The sequence below is a fragment of the Saimiri boliviensis genome, chromosome 3 (assembly GCF_048565385.1).
Source record: "Saimiri boliviensis isolate mSaiBol1 chromosome 3, mSaiBol1.pri, whole genome shotgun sequence".
In the NCBI taxonomy this organism is placed as follows: Eukaryota; Metazoa; Chordata; class Mammalia; order Primates; family Cebidae; genus Saimiri; species Saimiri boliviensis.
The window spans coordinates 15,015,974-15,039,448 of NC_133451.1; the positions used below are offsets into that span (position 1 = coordinate 15,015,974).

The 23,475-nt window shown below is 40.9% G+C and overlaps 1 protein-coding gene across 10 annotated transcripts in view; it reads right to left on the bottom strand.

The window, feature by feature from the left end:
* PROM1 (prominin 1) overlaps window positions 1–23,475 on the bottom strand; it is a 106,493-nt gene that overhangs the window by 56,340 nt on the left and 26,678 nt on the right. For 5 of the 10 annotated variants that reach the window (XM_039468378.2, XM_039468379.2, XM_010338144.3 and 2 more), the window contains exons 3-5: window positions 11,474–11,529; window positions 8,546–8,572; window positions 6,072–6,277 (exon numbers count right to left, since the gene is read on the bottom strand). In XM_039468378.2, the coding sequence (XP_039324312.1) occupies window positions 6,072–6,277; window positions 8,546–8,572; window positions 11,474–11,529 (289 nt within the window). Of the gene's footprint in view, window positions 1–6,071; window positions 6,278–8,545; window positions 8,573–10,808; window positions 11,451–11,473; window positions 11,530–23,475 lie in introns of those variants that run through there. The other 5 variants (XM_074395920.1, XM_074395923.1, XM_074395917.1 and 2 more) reach the window with 5 other exon arrangements.

A 23,475-nucleotide genomic window follows, 5' to 3' on the forward strand; every position in this document is an offset into this window, starting at 1 on the left:
ATTTGTCCTAAATATGCATTGGTATTTTAAGCCAATGCACTATAGCAATAAGAGTTATTAAATCAGACACTCCTGCCAAAAGAAGTCAAATGATTCAAAATAATGATTTTGGAGTTTTGTGAGGAAGCACACACACACACACACACACACACACACACACAGAAGTTGAGTCACAGCAATGCACCTGGAGCTTGCTACCATGCCAAATTCAAAACATTCTAGACCATGATGAGTCTAGAATGTTCACCACCTGAACATACCCGATGTTCACAGTGGGGTCCCTTGCTCTCTCTTCCCAGAACGTCCAAATTATTTTATTCACTCATCAGCTTCCAGATATAAAAGTCAAAGTGAACTTGGGAGAAAAGAACCAGTACAAGTCCACTTGCACTTGACCTCACTGACCCCTCCACCCATCCCCAGAAGGGAGAACCTCCTTGCCTTGAACTCCCAGAGGCTTTCCCTTTAATTCTGATGGGGCATTTCTCACTTCACACTCCAATTTGTCTTTATTCTTATCTGTTTAATTTTCCTAAGAAGAGGTGGAAACTACTTCTTTGTTAACGTTGCATAACGCAGTTGTGTTCACACTGGATGCTCCATGAAGGTGAGTTTAAGGGTCGGGCTTTGGTTTCATTTGGCCTATTTAGAAGACTGGCCATATGTCTGGAATGTGAGTCAGAAACTGTCTTTGTGCTTTATTGAATAAATGTCCTTACTTACAGATCACCAGTCAATGAAATGAATTACAATACCACATTTCAATACAACATTAAATTTCAAAATGCTATGCATTTTGAAAGACCTATATTTCTACTAATCAATAATAGGTCTAATTAAAATTAAAGCATTGATTTTAAAAAAAAAAACTGTACTAAGCTGGGTGTGGTGACACATGCCTGCTATCACAGCTACTTGGGACATGGAGATGGGAGATTCACTTGAACCCAGGAGTTCAAGTCCAACATGGGCAATACAGCAAGACCCCATTTTAAAGAGAAAAAGGAAAGAAAACTGTACTAAGCATGATTATAGAGTAGAAGTTAGTGATTTTCAAACTCATGCACAAAGTACATTTTGTATTTAAATTCAAATGCCTGTGTAAGCAGGCAGAAAGCATTAAGGAAAACTTGGGTGGCATGGGGCCATAGGAGCCGGGAGGCCAGAGGTGCGCTGGAGGAGCAGCAGCTAATCTGCAGGTCTCAAAAGTGCCACCACGATGGCAGATAAGTATCACCGTATCTTCCCATTATCCACGAAAATCTGGGAATCCAGATTCTTATGTGAAATCTCCCAATTTTCAAATATTAGCAACTAATCAAAGAAAGATTTAAATACTTTGAAGTCCAACTGATGGTCTCCATTTGCAATCTCAAATTTAAACCTTTTCAAACACAAATAGAGAATAAAGAAATTATGCTTTGTAGTATTGACTTGGATATTCCCTGTTGCTTGATGTCTTTTTTGAGCAAAAAAAAAGTATGTGAATAAATATTTTTATTTTTAACAACCCCCAGTCAATTATTAGAATGTAATGATACTAAGAGACATTTACGTAACACAAAAAGGAAAAATAATTTCAGTGAATGTCAGTTCTCTGCCATTTGACATAAATGCCTTTAAACAATCAAAAATGTGCTTTTAAGCAGTACAACAAAATCTCTTGGAACTTTTGAGCAGAAGATAAGAATTTTTATTTTTCTGGTCTTACATCTTCTATATTTTATTATAGAAAATTCAATTTTCTCAAATATATACTCACAAGTAAGTAAACTTTTTATAGAGTAAGACTAAACATTTCTTTTAAATCTTAACTTTAAAACTTTATTATTCTTACCAATTTCTACTGATTCAGTAAAATTAGTCAAAGGAAGCCAAATAAATGCTTTCAGTCTGTAACTGGTCTCTTATTATTATTATTATTATTATTATTATTTTAAATTACATTTAAACTGTAAGTAACCAGACTTCATTCGCATGAAGAAAGTTTCATGATTTTCAGGACTGCTATTGTAGTGCAATCTTTTTTCTACAAACTTGCAGCCTCCCAGTCAGGAATCAGCAATCACATCCTAACGTAAAATGAACTTCAAAAATAGCCAGCTTCCTGAAAATGGCTCAGATTCAATTCTCTATGGGAATTATTACCAAGTCTGGCTTATCATGCTCAGAAACTTAGAAACATAGAGAGGAAGTCAGGCATAGTTGTTCTTTTTTTTAAAAAAAAATAATAATAATCTTTTTGAAAAATGCAGCAGTGACAAGCAAAAAGAAAGAAAGAAGAAACTTGGCCTTTTCTGTAGTAAGACCCATCTGCTTAGCAGTCTACAGTGAGAGGTGGAGATTCGATCTTGTGCTGATGGTCAAACAGACTGTATAAACATATGTCAGTGTATACGGAATTCTCACATTTCACAGCTGCTCTGGGAATGCTCAGAGAAAGAACATGCCCACGTAGATTCCACATCTGCTAGGGAATCTTTCTCCTTAACACCTATGTCTTCTCTTCGGCCCGCTCAAAGAAAAGTTTAAAATAAAGAAGGATGCTCAAAATTACTTGAAAACTAACTTGGTTTAATTGTAAACATTTTGAACCACAAAATAAAATTGAGTCCAATAAAGGGCAGATGAACTGCTCTGGGTTTCCAAAAGAATTTTTTGTTAAATCATATACAAAGACTATTTCTCAATACTATCCAATCTCCACTGAGGTCAATGTCAGCTAGAGGCCCTGCATTAAACAGGAGAGAGTCCAGTCTGCTAGCTTTCCTTTCTGCTTTCCAATTCTATTGACATTCTTTTCCTTCTTATTTTTATCTAATCTTCTAATTTTGCTGACATACTTTCTTCTCCTGTCTAGCTATTCATAATACAGAAATTTTAACTTTCAGGTCTTTAATCCTCCCTTTAATCCTGGCTAGCTTTGATGATTTGCAAACAGTATGTAGGTATTACTCAACTAATGATGTTTGAGATATAAACCAGTGGGAGTTTCAAAAGGAAGCCATCAAAATAGTCATCATAAATCAAAAAGTTCATCAGAATTAAAAGTGAGAAAAAAAATTCACATACTATTCTCATTTAAACCTATTTATAATTTATATATCAATTCAACGTGCTACATGAAGTCAAATTAGTTTTAGTTTTGTCACAGTCTCAAACAGTTGATCAACTTTGGTTTAATTATATTGAAATCTAAAATTACAATTTTCACATTAATATTTTACTTGGGTGGGAAAAAATTGTTTTAACTGAATGTGTAGGAGGCTATAGAATCACAGCATGCATTTTTAAAAAGAATTTTCTAAATTAAAATATACTTAGAGAAAACATATTGATTTGATAGGTCTGAATTCTCAAGAATTAACAAAATGGTTAGCTTTCATTTTACATATAAATGGAAGCCATGTTTATTTTTTACTTTGTAGTTTTATTGATGATATATTTTGGCATTTTCAACATAATGTAAATGACTCAATCAGCTGAGAGTTATAACTATAACAATCATAACACATAATCATATATAACACAAATGAAAGTTCAGTGTTTAAAAAGAAACCCAATGTCATGGCTAGGCACAGTGGCTCGTGTCTGTACTCCTAGCACTTTGGGAGGTCGAGGAGGGCAGATGACTTGAGGCCAGGAGTTTCAGATCAGCCTGGCCAACATGGTGAAACCCCGTCTCTACTAAAAACACAAAAATTTGCTGGGTCTGGTGTTGCACACTTATAATCCCAGCTACTCGAGAGGCTGAGCCAAGAGAATCACTTGAACCCAGAAAGCGGAGGTTGCAGTGAGCCAAGATCACGCCACTGCATTCCAGCCTGGGTGACACAGTGAGATTCTGTCTTGAAAATTTTAAAAAGGAGAGAGAGAGGGAAGGAAACCCATTATTACACATGTAAACATTTATTCGGGTAAATAAATACTACATTCAATAAAGAATTTTCCTGAAATTACACTGTATATATTGACATCAAGTGAAAATTATTAACCTGTTAAATAAGTAATCACTCTAGCAAGAAGTCCTAAGGGCAGTATTTTCAAATGACACTTTCATATCTGAATCTCATCTCTGAGGTCCAGGATTTATGGAACGGGTAACATGGCTGTGCAAGTGTCCAGACAAATGCGGCCTGTGAGTTTCAGGCTTACAGGAAACACACAGGGATCCCTGGTGGGTCTGACAGTTTTCGGGGCTGTAACTGACATTCTTTTGGTAGCGGGAAGGAGGGAAATACCCCTACAGCTAGGAGTCTGTGAATTCCTTACAGCATATCAAATGCAAAGCAGAGAGAGACAGGGGTATCTGGAATGATCACTGACCTGATCCCCAACTGCCTCTCAAGAGCAAATGTGAAAAAAACAGTAAGTATCAAATGATTTTTGGAGACACAGAGAAAGAGACAGTGACAGAAAAATACAGAGGTACAAGGAGAGACAGTAAAGAGAGAGACTGATGGACAGAGATGCCCATACCCCAATCCTGTGGAGAGAAAACAAGTAACTCTCGGGCCAGCCTGCAGTGCATGAAGTCGGCTAACACATTCACCTGGATCCTGTTTACACACATATATTGTTAAGTTCTACTACTCCACTATTAACAGCAAAAGTCTGTCTTTGCTTAAACAATCACTGCCCTGGACTAAGTGGAAATGCATTGGCCTTTGTCTGTTGTGAAGATTTTTTTTGTCATTGTTCAAGTTTTAGTTTAGTTAATTCAATAGGTAATACCCAAGCCTGATACATATTCAAAAGAGACAAAAAGCCCAGCTACAGCAAGAAATGAGTTTCCTTCCTTCCCCTCACAACCCTCAATTTCCTTTCCAGAGGCAACCACCATTGCCAGTTTCTTGTCAACCCTTTCACATACCATCCGCTCTATAAAAATATGACCAAGTGCTTGTGTCTCCTTCCTGATCTTTTTTTTTAACATAGCTATCGTGTTCTGCACATGGTCTGCAACCTGCTTTCTTCACTTCATCTATTTTGGTGACTGTTTGGTATCAAGTCCAGAGCTGCCCAGTCCTCTCCAATGAGGACACTACATTCCAGTGAGTGTCCACCCTAAGCCATACATCTTATCAGACCCTTGCTGGTGGCCACACTTAAAGGCTCTCCTCCTTGGGTTTGCAGCTAGAATTCTAACTCATAGCACTTATTATTTTCTACTAAAATTCCTGAATATCACTTCCTTAGTGAAACTTGAAAAAATCTTATGGCTACTGAGCACATGGTATTTGGAGACACAGCAAAGAGAAGCTGTTGGCCAACCCTTGCTGTGCCTACATGCCCCAGGAACTTTACTTCTGTCCCTGCATAAAACGGCGGAATGAGTGAGGAAACGTGGAATGATAACCAAGCATCATAACAAGGGAACGCTGTTGTGGTGCACATTCTTCAGATGAGCAATCTAATCTAGACTTGAAAAAAATGTCATCTTAAAAGCAATGTATTTCTGAACAGCCAGTCAACTGGAAAACTTGAAAGCAGCAGAATCTGCAGCAGAAACACCCTAAATCATGAAGTGTGTTCCAGACTTCAAGAGAGGGTAGCAGATTAACAGCAAATATGAAAAAAAAAAAAAAAAACTGGGTTTATTATTAGAAAGTCAATTGCATTCTACAATATTCTCAAATTTCCAAATTCAGGGACTGCATCCGTCCATCAAGATTCCTCTGGACTCAACCAGCAAATCAACCTGCAGATCCATCCCTTTTCTACATGCTGGCTGTCTGCAAACAGCTAATTAAGAGGAGTCTGCTGCACTGGGAGGTAAATGCTTTCCGCAGTTCAAGATTTCTCAGAATATCTTCAAGAGGAAAACAATACCAAAGGGCCGGCTCAACAGCTCAGTTAGGGCAGCTTCATTACACCGCTGATGTCTGGTGATAATGAGATCCTTTTGAAACACTCTAGACAAGCACTTGTGTTTTCCCTGTCCTGTTTTGTGGATTTTCTTTCATTGCTGCTATTTTGTTTAGTTTTAAACTCATGGTTTAACCATTAAAATATGAGACGTTCTTCATCAGCCTAAAACACAATCAGTTGTTGTCCAAGATTCTACTTGCCTTATTATTATACAAATCACCAAGAGGGAGATTGCAAAGCATTTCCTCAGGAAGGGCCCATTTTCCTTCTGTCGCTGGTGCATTTCTCCACCACATTTGTTACAGCAACGACACATACAAAAGAAATACCCCACCAGAGGCATCAGAATAATAAACAGCAGTCCCAGGAGAGAGCACAGAATAATCCCTGCTTCGTAGTAGGCAATCTGCAATTCAAACAGAAGAAAGAGCACATATTGTAATACGAAATAATAAGTAAAACATTCCACGGTGTACGTGGTTCCTCTTTTCTTTTTTCTTTTTTTTATTCCTGAGACAGAGTCTCACTCTATTGCCCAGGCTGGAATGCAATGGTGTGATCTCCACTCACTGCGATCTCCACTCACTTCAACCTCCACCTCCTGAGTTCAAGTGAGTCTTGTGCCTCAGCCTCCGAGTAGCTGGGATTACAGGTGCCCACCATCATGCCCAGCTAATTTTTGTATTTTTAGTACAGATAGGGTTTCACCATGTTGTCCAGTCTGGCCTTCAACTCCTGCCCTCAGGCAATCCACCTACCTACACTTCCCAAAGTGCTAGGATTACAGGTGTAAGCCACTGCTCCTGGCTGTGTTTCATTTTTTTTTAACCTATCTGCTATCATTAATTGAATCTGAATGTGTGGTTTTTGTTGTTGTTGTTTGCATTTTGAAGTCCTTCTTGAAACAGAGGAAGCAGAGAATTGAGTTATTAAATATAGGACCAAGTGGTTACTGGAAGATGTCTTTCAGCCCCTAGGAAGATGTCTAAATGCTAGGTTAAGCTGCAAATGGTTTAATTTCAACCCCAAAGGTATTTTGTTTGTTTTTAAACGGTTCAATAAATCTTGGCAGGAGTACTTGCATAACAAATAGTCTACACATAAAGTGCTTTACACCAGGAAAACTGCACAAGTAGAAGTTATTAAAAATTCAAAGCACTTTGGATTGGCTGGCAAACAGTTACAGAAGAATCTGGAATGTATCTTAATTTAGAAAAAAGGCTCAGACTCTGAGTCAGGCATATTAAACACAGGCCAGTCACTGGGTTTCTCTACTGATACACTGGAAATAATAATACTTACCTTGACAAGTCACTGTGAAAATGAGCAAAAAGGCATGATTAGAAATAATGTGACCAAGTGTCAGGCACTGAATAGACAATAAAGATGCCTTTCTCGCCAGCCCAGGAGCCAGATTCACAGTGAAGGACCAACCTCAGCAGTCCACGTTTCAGACAGTTCCTAAGCTCTGAGAAACAGCACAATTTCTAGATACAATCATGTGACCTAAACATATTTTCATAATCACTGCTGACTTTATTCCCGGATAAACAAAAATTAATGCAACTGGATGATGAAACTTGATGTCATTCCAATTCATGCATGTAGTTGCTTACATTTCTAAAGAATGTCAGAAAATTGCAAGTTGGCAGTTTGCAACTAAATGGACAATCTAGACAGCTGCGAATTCTGAAGCCAAGCTGAGTAAAGGAAAATAAAACACAAGTTTTGTTCCTGGGAGCAAATAGGATGTTTTGGAGGAGAGACCTGGTTTACATCCCAGAGGGGGGCTTCCAGGTCCCTAAACTGGATGGTGTTACATTAGCATTAACCTCATAAATATACTGCAAGGGACAAATAACTAAACGATTGAATGTGAAAATAACTAGCCAAGTGCCCAGCACACAACTGATACTCAATAAATGGTAGTTAACTGAGCAAATGCTCAAGACTAGTAAATCTGGTACATCTGGCACTTGAATATTATCTAGTTCCATATTAAAATTAAATTGCTAAAAAAAATGGCTGAATCTTGTTTCATCCATCAAATATCTGCTTGTGCTTAAGCTAACCCCCATCCCATGTCCATGAAGAGGCATTATTAGCTGACTTAGCCCTTCCTCGAGGACCAATATCACTTGCCAATTAAGAAACCAGCCCAGACATTCCAAATTTTACTTACGTATTTTTCCATCATTTCTCAGCAAATATTCTAAATTATTTACTCTTTTAAAGAAACGTAAATTCTTTCTGAATTCCAGGAGACACTGAACCCAACCCCAGGAGAGTAGATTGAAATGGTTTAAATGCACTAATTTTACCTTTAAATAGAATTAGTACGTTTGATACGTAACCTTTCTAATGTTACTGACTAAATATCAGGCAGTATCAGGAACAAGACAGGGCATTTCCGGAGTCCACTTCTAGGCTGAATAGATGGAGGTCTGTCAGTACTTAAACTGTTTTTTGATACACCAAGATCTTTGAGTACTTTGTTGATTATGTTGAAGATCAACATCTAAATATTACAGAGATGTCTTTCTTAAAAGAGAGGGTTAAAAGTGTGGTAAAACAGAAATGAAACGGATCATTTAAAAATCTTCACAGTGAGGACGTCAGTGAAGAACAGAAAAGCTTTCAAAGAGCAACTGGAAACAGCAGATGAAGACGTTACCTTCAGACCTAAGAGGACAGTTTCTGGCTGTAGAAGTCAACGCAGGTGAGGAATTTTGGCAGAGGCGGCATGCATCAAGAAAACAGACAGAAAAAGTTATGAGTGATCAACCATAACCAAAAACATTAATATCCCACACGGAGAAAATTGAGTGATAGAAGGATAAACACAAGACAGGAATATAAAACTTGAGTGCAAATTCCAGAAACGGTGTATTAAGTTGCTTCGAGTTCTGAAATTTACATTTGCATTGACATTTGGAGTTCCCCAAAGGTTCTTAATCAGTGTGCTAATCAGTTATGAAAAGGAGAATCAGAGGGGGAGTTACAAATGCTTAACGCACTAATCATGTGATCTTCATAAAATAGAGAATTAGGCCTGAGAACTGCAGAACTAATGACAGCATCTTCCAAAGTTCCTTTTCTAAAATAAAAATCTGATGGTGTTATTCCCTTGCTTAAAGCGATCAATGGATTCCCGCCATTTTTATTCTGAACATCTCAATGTTTAATTTTAAATGTCCTTTTATGGCAAAATAAACTTAGGTGGCTCTATGTCATTTTCTAGATCATTTCTCTGAAATATTCTGGTCCTGGAAATCTAAAAGGTTAGAAACTATTGCCTTAGCTGGCAGATCTTCACAGATCTGAGGGAACATTTGTGAAAAGAAACACTTTTAAGTGAGGCATCCAAAATACTGGGACTAGGGGCCAGTTCAGATATACCTGCCTCTGGGGTCACACTGGGCATCTTAAATGGTCCCAGTCTCGCTTTCTGGGGAAGGGGCATATAAGCTTGTTACCAACCAGGGCACAAGCTCCCAAGCTCACCAGACATAAAAAAAGCGACTCACAGTGTGTGTTTAGAAAACAAAAAACAAAAAACAAAAAAAACCACTGACTCCTGGGCTCCTCCGCAAGAGCACATGAGTCAGAAGATATGGGTAAGACTGGGAATCTGTGTTCCTCGCACCTCCCAAACAACTTGACCTGGAGTCGTTGGCTTAGGGTCTGCTTCAAGGGGAAGCAACCCAACACACCCCGCCTTTATCAGACTAAATCCAGTCAGAAAGCCTTCCTCCAGATGCAGCCTGGCTCCTTTGGTAACTTTGCTTTAACTAAACCCCTATCTTTTAGAAAGTGTGGTCCAGTTCCGCATCTAGAGGAGGATTCAGCTCATTCATGTGGGCTCAGTTCTGCATCTTCTCTCCACTCACCCTCAGCCAGAGTTTTTATTCATTTGCAGAGGTAAGGAAGGAGAACAGGAGCTGAGGTATAAACCAAGGTTATGGAGTGCTAAATCTACTACCAAGTCAAGCACAAAGCAGTTGTCCAACTAAGACCCTGCCAGGGACAGTGGTAGCCCAGCTCCAGCTCAGAGTTGCAGGTTCGTTAAGGCCACCAAGCAGTCTCAGGACCTTGTCTTCCAAGTCCTGGATCCCACTGAAGCACTGCCCCCTACTTCCATTCCTTGGTTGGCATTCGGGCTGGCTACTAATGTTATGCTAATTTGAATATAAATATAAAAGCAACAGTCATTTTCTTCCCCCCAGAGATGCAGGCCGAGGTGGCAATCACGTTTGGGAGATATAAATGAAGCCTGCGGCACTGAAGACTGAAAATGCTTTCCATGGTGCTGGGGAAGGCTGTGAGCCCTGGCAACAGCTCAGTTCATCTTCCAGTATTCCCTTGCTGAATGCAAATGGCCTCCAGATAAGGCTTTCCTCTTCAGCTTCTGCATTTACTTTTCTCTTGCATATAATTTTCTTGCAAATTAAGAATAGGATGAGGCCGTTTGTAACTACCCTATCTGAGGCAATGATTCACTGGGCAAGAGTTAACGGACCTCTCCGCCCCCAGAAACACTAGCATTCAGATTTGTTGTGCCGGCCAGTAAAACACGTCCACATATACATGTGCTTATTGGGGTTTGATAACCACCTTCAAACCAGGAAAGGAAGGAGCAAAGTGCTTTACTTACCAAGAAGGACTGAGAACCTAGCAAACACATTTTACTAATTTGTATTACCTTACATTCAATGCTACACACTTCTGTCTGTCTGTTTTGTGGGCAACCTACACTCATAACACACCAAAGTCAAAAGACCATTCTTCAATTTCGGTAGGTGGTTGCAGAGGAGTGCGTTGACAGCACCATGGGTAACAACCAGAAAAATGGAAGGAGCCTTGATACTTTCTGAAAATACTATGGACTCGCTTTAGATAGACGTTTAAGACCCTCCCATGATCAGACCCCAATTTACCTTTTTCTTCTCTCCCTCTGGCTAGGGGCCTGCTTCTTTCTTACCTTGACCTCTTTGCTACATGGTTCCTGAAGCCTGGAATGTGAGCAGAGAGAGTGCCCACCCCTCTCACCGGCTCCAGCCCTTGTGTGATCCTTGTTACATATTAACCAGATATTGTCCCTGCTGTTGTCTTCTAGCCTCTTGAGACCAAAGGCTATCATCCTCATCTCCACTATCCTTCAATTCTAGCCAACTACTCCCACAGCAGGAGCTGCATAAACCTTATGCAAATGCAAAGCTACTTTTTAACAAGTGATATTTTATAACAAAGTGCACAGTCACCGTTTCTAGGAATTTTCAAACAATTCTACTTAATGAGGGAGTTCTTATCCCTCAGCTAAAGGAAAAATAGCGAAATATTTCTTTTTGAAGAAATTTTAGTTTTTAATTTCTGAATAACATACAACTTGAAAGGTTTTCTTCAAATGCTACTTTTGAAACTTCTGCTATGGTTCAAATGGGATCTGTAAGGTGGTTCAATATTCCATAAGAGTTCTTAGTCAAAAAAGGTTACTAAAATTGCAGATTGAATTACTGGTTGTTTAAAGATTTACTTTCAAGTCAGACAAAATTTTTCTCATACTTCACATTTTTTAATAACAAATACACCAATGAAAAATTACCTCATCATAATTAATTTTGGACTCAAGTGCCTTCCGTATGACATTTTTCAAAGTATCTGGAAAAAAAAAAGCCACAAAATAACAAAATTATTTTTTCAGCAAAAATATAAAATGCATATTTAGGAAAAAAGAGGTCTATATATGCTTACAAATTATTAATACCTATATTTCCATTATTCTTATTTTATTCCTATTTCTTAACGTAGATAAATAATGACCTCTAGCCAGAAGCCAAGAATAGAAGACAAATAATTCTGATTTACCATTTGCCAGTGACAGAATTAGTTGTTATTTTTAAGTAATTGATCATAATACACCTTAATATTTACCAGCAAACCACATGCAGCTTATTGATAAATCATTTATAAAAATTATGCTGAAATTGCCAATTCTTAATTATCTGGAAACACAAATGCAATTTATTTTTCAATAATTCTACATTTGCATATTAATATTTTACAAAGGAATGGATTAAAAAGAATCTTAAAATTAACCCAACTCGGTCGGGCACCATGGTTCATGCCTATAATCCCAGTAATTTGGGAAGCAGACGCAGGCAGATCGCCTGAGACCAAAAGTTTGAGACCAGCCTGGCCAACATGGTGAAACTCTGTCTTTACTAAAAATACAAAAATTAGGCAGCATGGTGGCACATCCCTGTAATCCCAGCTCCTCAGGAGGCTGAGTCGGGAGGATTACTTGAACCCGGGAGGTGGAGGTTGCAGTGAGCCGAGGTTGCGCCACTGCACTCCAGACTCCATAAAAAAAACAATAATAGTAAATAACCTAAGAGTTCTGAACATGGAAATCCTTCTCTTCCTGTTTCAAGCAGTGCACAAAAATCTATGCAATGCAAACTTAAACTTTTCCGTAGATATTCATTTAGGGCATTTCAAATTCTCACATAGGTCTGGGACAAAAAACGGTTAAGAGCCACCTCTTAACCCCAAGCCACCATCTAAGAATGATAGGATAGAACTGATACATGGACAGAGAGGGTGACATAGTGATTCGTGAGGAGGCCAGATCAAGGCCGGGTCTTCCTTCTCCTGTGCAGGTGACTTCCCGCCACCCTGGACACTGTCTCTCATCCCAGGAAGGAGCTTCTGCAGTGCTATCACTATATCCATCACACCTGAAATGTACTACTGGGGGGCAAAAGAAACCCCACATTGACTTCTTTTTTATGCAAAAAAGTTCAGATTCACATACAGGAAAACGAAGCAAGCACTTTCCCACACAGCTTTCTGCAGAATAATTTTTCTATTCTACAACTCAGATATGGGCTGATGTTTAAAGATTGTGCTGCAGGAACAAGGGATTTTTCAAACTGGTATATCCCTGGGAACCGCAATAGTTCCTTCACAGTACGTCAGGGGCTGCCCAGGGACCAGAGGGACATTGAGGCTGTCCAGTCCCACAAGCTCCCTCCCCCTTCAACTAGTCAGCATTGCTTTGGCCTGTTTTACAGATCAGGCTTCTGTTTAAAACGCCATTGGATGAGTCTACTGCTAATTTAAAAAATGAGAAATCATCTATTTATTAAAATACATTTAGTTGCACAGCATAATATGTTGCAATTTGGGATCCTGATCTAGCAACCATTTAGAAGGGAATCCAAGCTCCACCACTTACTCGGTATCTAATCTTAGGTGAGTAACTGCTACAAACATCCTCATCTGCAAAATAAGATGTCCTTACTCTCAAAGGACCGCTTAGGGTGAAGTGAGAAAACATTTATAAATAAAATAGCACCAGGCCTGGCACACAGTGGGCACTTGGTGTATACCTGCTATTATTACATGAAGGGATTTAAAGAACACAGATTACAGAACAGTGTCCATGCTAAGTGCAGTGTTATTGTGGCATTCAATAACCATTCACTTTTCTTTTCCTCACAAAACAAAGCAAACAAACAAAACCAAAATGAAAACCTTTGGGTTTCTTTTGGGGAACTGCTCCTTCCATCCTCTCAGGCCACATGGACTGAGGAATCCAGGAGCCCAGCACCGAAAAGGTAGATCCTCACTGGTCTAAACCAGCAGGTCTCCAAGCGTGGGCTGTGGGAATCCCCAAGATATGTTCAACATTTCCATGAGGTAGAAATACAAGATGTTAATTGCTTTTTTGTTGTGTTGACATTTGCACTAGGATGCAAAGGCAGTTGTAGATAAGAATGCAGGTGATTTACAGTGGCTCAAGCCTGTAATCCCAGCACTTTGGGAGGCCGAGGCGGGTGGATCACGAGGTCGAAAGATCGAGACCATCCTGGTCAACATGGTGAAACCCCCGTCTCTACTAAAAATACAAAAAACTAGCTGGGCGTGGTGGTGCATGCCTGTAATCCCAGCTACTTAGGAGGCTGAGGCAGGAGAATTGCCTGAGCCCAGGAGGCGGAGGTTGCGGTGAGCCGAGATCGCGCCATTGCACTCCAGCCTGGGTAACAAGAGCGAAACTCCGTCTCAAAAAAAAAAAAAAAAAAAAAAAGAATGCAGGTGATTTAGAACGAATCAAGGTTGCAGCTAATACTCATTATATTCTTTGCCATCATGCATTCATGTTCAATAGTCAGTTACACTTTTTAAAAAGAGTCTTGATAAAGCATTAAAAATTATTTTTATTAAACCTCAACCTGAGAGTACAGCTTTTTATTATCTTGTGTAAGAAAATGGCAACTACACATAAAGTTCTTTCATGCACATCAAAGTATAATATGCAAAAAGCATGTGTGCAAGTGTTTTAAGTTGTGAGCTCAACTAGCCACAGTTCTCATGGAACACCATCTTTACTTGGAAGAAACGTTGATGGCCAGACACGGTGGCTCACACCTGTAATCCTAGCACTATGGGAGGCCAAGGCGAGAGGACTGCTCCAGCCCAGGAGTTTGAGACCAGCTTGGACAACTGGGTAACATAGTGAGAGGCTGAAATAGGAGAATCATTTGAGCCCAGGAGTCCGACTAAGCCACTGCACTGCAGCTTGAGTGACAGAGCGAGACCCTGACTCAAAAAGAATAAAAATAAAATAGGCAGGGCCCTGTGGCTCATGCTTGTAATCCCAGTACTTTGGGAAGCTGAGGTGAGTGGATCACCTGAGGTCGAGAGTTTGAGACCAGCCTGACCAACATGGAGAAACACTGTCTCTACTAAAAATACAAAATTAGCCGGGTATGGTGGCACATGCCTGTAATCCCAGCTACGTGGGAGGCTGAGGCAGGAGAATCACTTGAACTCAGAAGGCGGAGGTTGCAGTGAGCTGAGATGGCGCCACTGCACTCCAGCCTGGGCAACAAGAGTGAAACTCTGTCTCAAAAATAAAAAATAAAAAAATAAGACAGGCTGAGAGACAAATCGTTACTATTCAGATTGGGTATACCCAATCTCTGCCTTTAATTGTGGTTCACTGCCGTTCAAACTCCTGGGCTCCAGTTATCCTCCCCTCTCTCCTCAGACTCCTGCATAGCTAGGACTACAAGTGCACGCCACCATGAGCAGATTTTTAAAAAAATTTTTTTGGAGGGATGGGGTCTTACTATGTTGCCCAGGCTGGTCTTAAACCCCTGGCTTCAAATGATCCTCTCACTTTGGCCTCCCAAAGCACTGGGGTTACAGGCATGAGCCACCATGCTTGGACAGCATTTTCTCTAAAATGAAAGAAGTGGAGCTTGAAAGTTTAAGAAGCCACTGACAGGATTAGTTGCCAATGATAAAATTGGAGTTTTTAAGCAAAAATTAGGATTTTGCAAAATCTGTATCCACCACCATGAGCTTGACAGCGCTGCAGTACTTATGCCTTTCTAACACCATCAGTAAGGATATTAAAGAATTTTTGATACTATGAAATGAAATATGTCCACATTTGGGAGATGTGCAAAACTCAGTGAATGAATATTTTCCAAATGATTCATGTATCATGTCACAAAATCCCACATGGAAAAAGATCCATTCAAAGTGGAAGACAGGGAGGTGGGAGGAGGGCAGATGATAAAAAATGACTTAATGGGTACAGTGTATGTTATTCAGGTGATGGATACTCTAAAAGTTCTGACTTCATGACTGTGTACTCTATCCACATAACAAAATTACACTTGTACCCCACAAATTTGTACAAATTTAAAAAATTTTTAAATAAATAAATACAGTGGAAGACAGACCAGTGGATGTTAATAGATCAAAGTATGAAAAATTAATTCATATGTTCCAGATTCCACGTTGCAAATAACCTTTAAAAACTAGCACCTGTACAGTTTTAGTGTGGTATTAAAGAAAAATAGCCACGAGTATCTGAAGACACTCCTAAATTACTGCTCTCTATTACAACTACATATCTCAGTGAGAGCAGACTACATCAATCGAGCTAACACCCAGTACCTCAACAACACGGAATCAGACACAAATATGAAAATCCAGCTGACTTGCACTAAGCCAGATGTTCAAGAGATTTGCAAAAAAGGCAAAAGCCAATGCCGCTCTTCTCATGAGTTTTGCTTTTGGAAACTAGTTATTTTTAACAAAATTAAGTTATTTATGGGAAGGGTTTATTATCATTCTTTTTAAATGAATTGACAAATATATGTTAAAGTGTTCTCCATTTTATCTTCAAATATGATAAATACTGATAAACAAAAGGGGCTCTAAATAATTTTTAAGAGTTAACGGGGATTTGAGACCCACAGTGTGTAATTGACGCCTTCTGGTCTGAGCCAAGTAACATATTCCCCTAACCCTTATAACTTTAGGATCCAACTTTAGCCAGTGAGACACACTCAACAAATTTGGATTTTCTTGTATTTTGTTTGGTTTGTTTGTTCATTTGTTTCATAGAGATGGGATCTCGTTCTGTCACCCAGGCTGGAGTGCCATGGCTCCGTAATAGCTCACTGCAGCCTCTGACTTCTGGCCTCAGCCTCCAGAGTAGGTGGGACCACAGGCGTGCACCACCACACCCAGCTAACCCTTGGCTTTTTCAGGGGAGGAATGCTCACTAACACCACCCTTCCCCAGGCCCCTGGTGGACAGGATGTTGGTCTGAAGCCACTGCCACAGTCCTCCAAGCACAAGGCAAGAGACTGAGAATTGAAGCCCACCTGAGAACCAGTCCTGGCAGCGTCATGGAGGCCCCATTTTGAATGCACATGTGCTGATGAGGTGAACGAGGTGGCAGGGGTGTGTACCGTAGCCCGAAAGCAGAGAAAAACGAGGGCAGCCTCCTCTCGAGGGCACAGGGGTTGCCCCATGATGCTGTCTGGGACGTGGTTCTGCGCCTCCACATCCACTGCTCTGTCCATGGCTCTGACTGCCAGCCTCTCCAGGGTGTGTGGCCTGGGAGGGAGCAGCCCTGACTTCAGGATGGACCTTCTGTGGCCAGAAGCCAAGTCTGTGGAAACAAGTTCTGGAACTCAGGGCCTCTCTGTCTCTCTCTCTCACACAGATGCTCCGCAGTCACGATGTCTTCAGCTTCATAGGATTCTCGTGCTCCTTCTCACTCCACTTCAACAGGTCTCTCTATCAATAGCACAGGCAGCAGGAGCTTCTCCAACAGGCTGCGTGCATGATTATGTGTGCCATTTACGAGTTTTGTGATGTCTGAGCCACAGAAGTAAGCTAAAATAAGAAACGTGCCTCGTGCAGGACCCATGAATTATAACAGATCCATCTTTTTTGTTAGTCAAAACTCATCTTTGACTAAGATATTTCTGTTCCCAAACTGGCTTCTTTTAATACATATGTAGATTCTGGCCCAGGCTGGGCCTAGTGAGATTCCATCTCTGTAATGTTCTCTTGTAAAATGAATAGAGAACCGAAAATCCCCTGTTGTTTGCAGTAGATTTATCAGACTTTGCCAAGCTTAAGTGCTCTTGGAAAGATTTTGCTGATAGTATCTGTAAGTCAGCTCTCTTGAGAACTTGTGTTTACTTATAAATGTGATTAATTGAGAGCATAAATGGTGTTAAATGCCTCTCTGTGGAGAGACCACAGAGTCCCTTCTTTTGCCTTTGGTGGCCCCATCTGAAACACACATAGTTCAGGGGGTCTCACATGTGTCTGTGTGCGAAGAAGGATTTAATATGTTAACTCATACATTAAAACAACACTGATCAAAGTGAAAGAGATTATTCATATTTTTTGAAAAGACATAGAATAGAATGATATTCAAGTTCAAATTAGAGACTTGCAGAAACTAGGTTTGAATATGCATACTTTTAGTAAATTAAATACTAATTTAAAAGCAACTATAATTATTTCTTTCCAGGCACAAAAACATTTCTGCAGGCACTTACAAATAAATTTGACAACTTGCCCCTGTCTAGACCAAATTCCTAAGGGGACGAGGGAAGTAGGCAAACCAAGCAGAACTGGTAAACCCAGGAAAAACACAAATCTAGACAGCTCAAAAAGTGATAAGTCTCTGGATTGCTATCATTACACAGGCCATGGAAGATCGAGAGGCATCTTGCCCCAAGAAAAATGTCCAGCACAGTGCTTGGTATCTAACATATGGAGCACTACAGATGCTAAGAGACATGTTAGCATCTCCCACCTCTGCTCTGGGATCCCACAGCCTACAACACTCCACTCTTCCCTGCTGGCCCTCAGCAAGTGGCACAGAACGAAAGTGTCCTGTGGCATCTGTGTGTTGTCTCTTCCTCCCTAGCCCACAGCCTGACACTATTCCCCTGCTCCCTTGCAGCTACCAGGGACCAGAGACCTTGAGCTCTGTCCAGCAGAACACACTTAAATGTACACACACACCACTTCGACAGAGCCTGACCTCTGAAACCTCCCAAAAAACCCTGCATGTTTGCCCTCTTTATTCATCTCTCAGACAAATGCAGAGGATCCAGTGGAGAATTCCAAGGCCCAAGGGGCTGGTAGAACCATTAGGTAGAGTCCCCAGATCACACCCCCCAACTCACGGCAGCCTCTACGTTGGACTGAGCAGTGAACCATAGACATTTTGTACTGAGACTTGGGCTTGTTTCTCTTAGCAAACGGTGTTACTTACCTAGTAAAACACGCCCTACTGAATTAAGACCCCCAACATTTTCTAATTACGTGCCTCCTCTACCAGTAGCCTATCCTGACTGCTTTGACTAAACAAAGAATGAGAAGCAAAACAAAACAAAACTTATTCTTCTCAGCAGAAAGTATACATACATATGATACGTGCAGAGACTTAGGGAAGCCTATAGATCAGCACCCACATAAAGCGGGATTTTAAGACATCTTTATTCAATGATATGAATTCCTGTATTCATAAAAGATAATGCATGAAAAGTTACTTGCACTTATAAAAATCATTACCAAATACAGTGGAGGATAGCTCAGATAAATCACGCTTCCCACCTGTTTCTCATTCATGGTCTACAAAGCTTGGAGAGTCACCCCAGGCCTGAGACACATCCAGTTAGCCTACCAATGGAATTGTCCTAACTGACAAAACACATGTTCATAATCAGTTTAAACCACCAATTCAAACAAGTCTTTACTGCCAAAATACTTAAGGAAAATGTTCTCAGGTAACAGTGCTATCCTGGGAATAGTGCGTCAGACAGGGGTCAAGGCTAAGTTGGCTTACATCTTGGTAGCATCTCCAAGAGTTATGAACACAAATGGCTGGCAAAATGAGCTGGGAGCACCAGCTTCCAGGTTCCAGGCTGCCTTTTCTAGAGAAGAATGCAGATTTAACTCAAGATGCAGAGCCAATTGGTGAAAACATAAACATTTATGTGGTTTATATGTGGCCACCAGCACTTTCTCCAGGGCTCCTATACAGAAGGGATCTTAAATTATACACTGAGGTAACACTGCCTCTGAGTCTTGGGCTAAGCCTGCTGGGTTTTGTTTTTTTGCTTTAGAACTTCCTGATTCCGATTTCTAAAATGAAAATTTGTCTTCTCTTGACAGGAACGTACCTCATGACTTTAGACAAATTCAGAAATGTCTGCACAACTTGACTCAATTTACCTTTTATCAAGGAAAACAGTGTTTAAGGAGCCAATTCATTGCGTGAAAATGTTGCAATCTACATTGAAACAGTGTAGTAGATATCATCAATTCTGATAGGTTGATTGGAAAAGAAAAAGAAGGAAAACAAGCCTTCGATGTTTTGCTTTAACTTAAGACATACAAATACAGATGCGTTTGCCTATCATGTGGTGCAAAGCCAGTCACTTCAGCTCCAAATCACAAGCTCAAGGGAGAAGAGAATGACCCCATCGATTCACGCTGTCTACACAGAGTGGGTACTTCAGAGACAGCCCTCAGTCATCACAGACTCTGCCTCAAGATCCACGTGACCTTGTTCACTTGATTCTTCAGTGACTAGAACAGGCAGAAGGCTAGGCTTTCTCCATCTACACACTCCTTCCCACCCTCATTCCCAAATACTGGGGATAACTGCCCGTGTCTGTCACCGTTCTCCAACAAGAGACAGTAGTATAGATATACAGAGACTTGTTCTAAGGAATTGTGGGAGCTAGCAAGTCTGAGATCTGTAGGAAAGGCTGGCAGGCTGTAAACTCAGTAGATGCTACAGTCTTGAGGCAGAATTCCTTCCTCTTCAGGAAACCTCAGTGTTTGCTCTTCACGTCTTTCAACTGGTTGGATGAGGCCACCCACTTTATAAGGGTACTGCCCTTCTTTTTTTTGAGAGTCTCTGTCACCCAGGCTGGAGTGCAGTGGGGCAATCTCAGCTTACTGCCACCTCTGCCTCCTGGGTTCAAGCGATTCTTGCCTCAGCCTCCCAAGTAGCTGGGATTACAGGTGCATGCCACCACACCTGGAAAATTTTTGTATTTCCAATAGGGATAGGGTTTCACCATGTTAGCGAGGCTGGTCTAGAACTCCTGACCTCAAGTGATCTGCCCACTTCTGCCTCCCAAAGTGCTGGAATTACAGGTATGAGCCATCATGCCCAGTTGGTACTTACTATGCCAGGGCAGTACTGCCTTTCATGTAAAGGTTACAATTAGTTACATTAAACTAGTTGCAGATGTCAACAACAGCTACAAAACACTTTTAGCAGCAACACTAGGTTAATGCTTGCTTGCGTCATTGTCTATCATCTGCTATAGCCTGGTCTAAGTCTACTCCACTGGCTGTTGCTCCTGCTGGAATGGTTACACTGCATGGATGCTGGGGCAGAACATCTCTGAGCAGCTCTGTTTCAGAGCAGGTAGAGAAACCATCATTAATGACAACTGCCGACAACCTGAGCCCCTTACCAAGCAAAGGGAAGCAATCGGGGCCCAGAGGGCACAGGGGCAAGAGACCACACACAGTCTCTGAGGACAAGGATCTTGAATGAGGAGCCTTAACCACCCCCCAAAACAGTTGATTTATATTTGGTGTGCACTCAACTCAAAGGCCTGAATTCAAATAAATGCCTTTTGAAAAGATTTCTATGGAAAATACTAGAACTAAAGAAGTTTGTCACTTAAAAGATTATGTGTGGCTTTTCTGACAAACATACTTATCAACTCCACCTTCCAGCACCCCATTTGGTTAAATGTGTTCATGATCATTTATAATGAAATAAATACAACCTGTCCACTCCTGGGCTCACATTTTCCCATGGCCGGTATGGGTGAAACTGAGATCAAATAAGTGATTCGGGGGGACCCAAACAGCACAACGGCCTCGGGTCCTGGAATTCACCAAATTTACTGACAGCCCATTTCTTTATGCTGTAGCTGAGCTGCGCCTGTCTGAATTTAGTACCTGAGTGATACGCGTTGAAACAACCAATTTCTGCTGCAACAAGGCTGTACTTTCCAGTTTCTCAGTACACTTTAGTTAAACCCTGCAAATCCTCACATCCACATGACTAAACTGTTCAGTTTGGTTTTTGATAAAAGGATTGAAGCTTCAGACTTTTAGAAGCCAAGCCGTATTTATTAGACGTATCAAATGTATCCCTGCTGCCTCCACATATGTAGCAAAGTACCCTGGAGAGGGAGAACTCCCTTTCCTTTATTTAAAATACAAGTTGAGGTACGGGAGGTGGCAGGGGGGCAGTGGTTCAAGCTTGTAATCCCAGAGCTTCAGGAGGCCAAGGTGGGCAGATAACCTGAGGTCAGGAGTTCAAGACCAGCATGGCTAACATGATGAAACACTGTTTCTACTAAAAATACCAAAAATTAGCTGGGCATGGTAGAATGCGCCTGTTATTCCAGCTACTCAGGGGGCTGAGGCAGGAGAATTGCTTGAAGCTGGGAATCAGATGTTGCAGTGAACCAAGATCGCGCCATTGCACTCCAGCTTGGGCAGCAAAAGTGAAACTCTATCTCAAAAACAAAAACAAAAACAAAAACAAACAAAAAAAAAAAACAAGTTGAACATCTTTGGGTTCTTTTTTCCAACATCAGTTACTCTCCTTTAGCTGACTGGAGTGGCTTCTCCCTGCAGGACTGACACACATTGGCTTTTACTAGAATTAACAGTGGCACGAACTCACTCTGTGGGTAAGGAGCTTGGAAAACATGCTGCCCGGGAAGCTATTCCTGTGAAAACGTCTAGACCACTCTGGCCCCTTTAGCTTTCTGGCAGCCATATGCTCAGTGGTGTGTGGACTGTAATTTTTACTTTACCTGGATATAGCATGTGGTACAGCCCAGCCTGTAACTGGGAAGATTATTATGTCCAGTTCCTTTAGAGGAAGCGAGTGCTCAGGTCGCACAGGGCGAAGGCTCCAGAGGTTTCCCGGAGCCTGGAATCCTGGCCATTGAGGAGTGACAACCCTGACGATGGGGCAGCTAGGCTGGGGCTCCCCAACAGTGCGATGGGCCGGGCCCTCGTGCTGCCGCCTCTGGTGAATCCAGAGAGGTGGGAGTTGGGGGTGAGGGGGTGGTTAAGGACCATCACCAAAATATTTGTGGATTCCGAAGACATTTCCTTCCCTAAGACATTCCTGGAAAGCATAATTCCATTTACAGCCTTTGTCTTTGCTGCTCTTGAGGGAAAGTTTGCTGGGAGGACCTTTAAAAGGAATGTTATTTGAATCGCATTTTTTGGTCTGTACGGAGGTCCACCTGAGATCCCAGATACTGCTTGTGAGAACATGAATCAGCCAAACCCTATTTTGTTCTATGTGAAAAAAGGCTCAGCTGTCAACAATGGCTTCCCTCAGACAGACAGTAAGATTAGAAGTAGTATGAAGGGGAAATTCTTTTCTTTGTATATAGCTTGAGCTCAGGTAAATTTGTTTTAATTAAATGTCTAAAATAAAATAATTTTATTAATCTATTCCTCTATCTCCCTCTTCCCCCACCCACGAATAAGAAATATGAAACACACACTGCTTGACAAAACAAAGTTAAAAATGCTGGTTCCTGTAAATCAGATGTCAACATATTCTTATGTAGGATATGTGACCTAGAACCATTTTTACAGTATTTCAGCACGTAGTATTTGTCATTAAAAACTTATCAACTGCCAATTGTAATTGTACTGAATAAGACGGCTCTGATCTCCTTAAATTTATATATAGAAAAAATATATATCTCCTTAAATTTATATATAAAAAAAAGTTTATTATTATATTCAATAGGACATGAACAAGATTAATTTTTTTCTTGTAAATTGATGTGCGTGGTCTGCCACTGCAGGCTTCATCTTCAACCTTGTCTCATTGCTTCTTAAAATGAGTCAGCCATTTGTAAACTGTGATTTCTTTGAGGCATTGTCACCACGCACTATGTGTAAAGCATCAATTATTTCACTATTCTTCCACCCAAGCTTCCCCATAAATATGATGTTTGGGCCAGGCACGGTGGCTCACACCTGTAATCCCCGCATTTTGAGAGGCTGAGTCAGGCAGATCACGAGGTCAGGTGTTCAAGACCAGCCCGGCCAACATGGTGAAACCCTGTCTCTACTAAAAATACAAAAATTAGCCAGGTGCAGAGGTGGGTGCCTTTAATCCCAGCTACTCAGGAGGCTGAGGCAGAAGAATTGCTTGAACCCAGGAGGCGGAGGTTGCATTGAGCTGAGATCATGCCA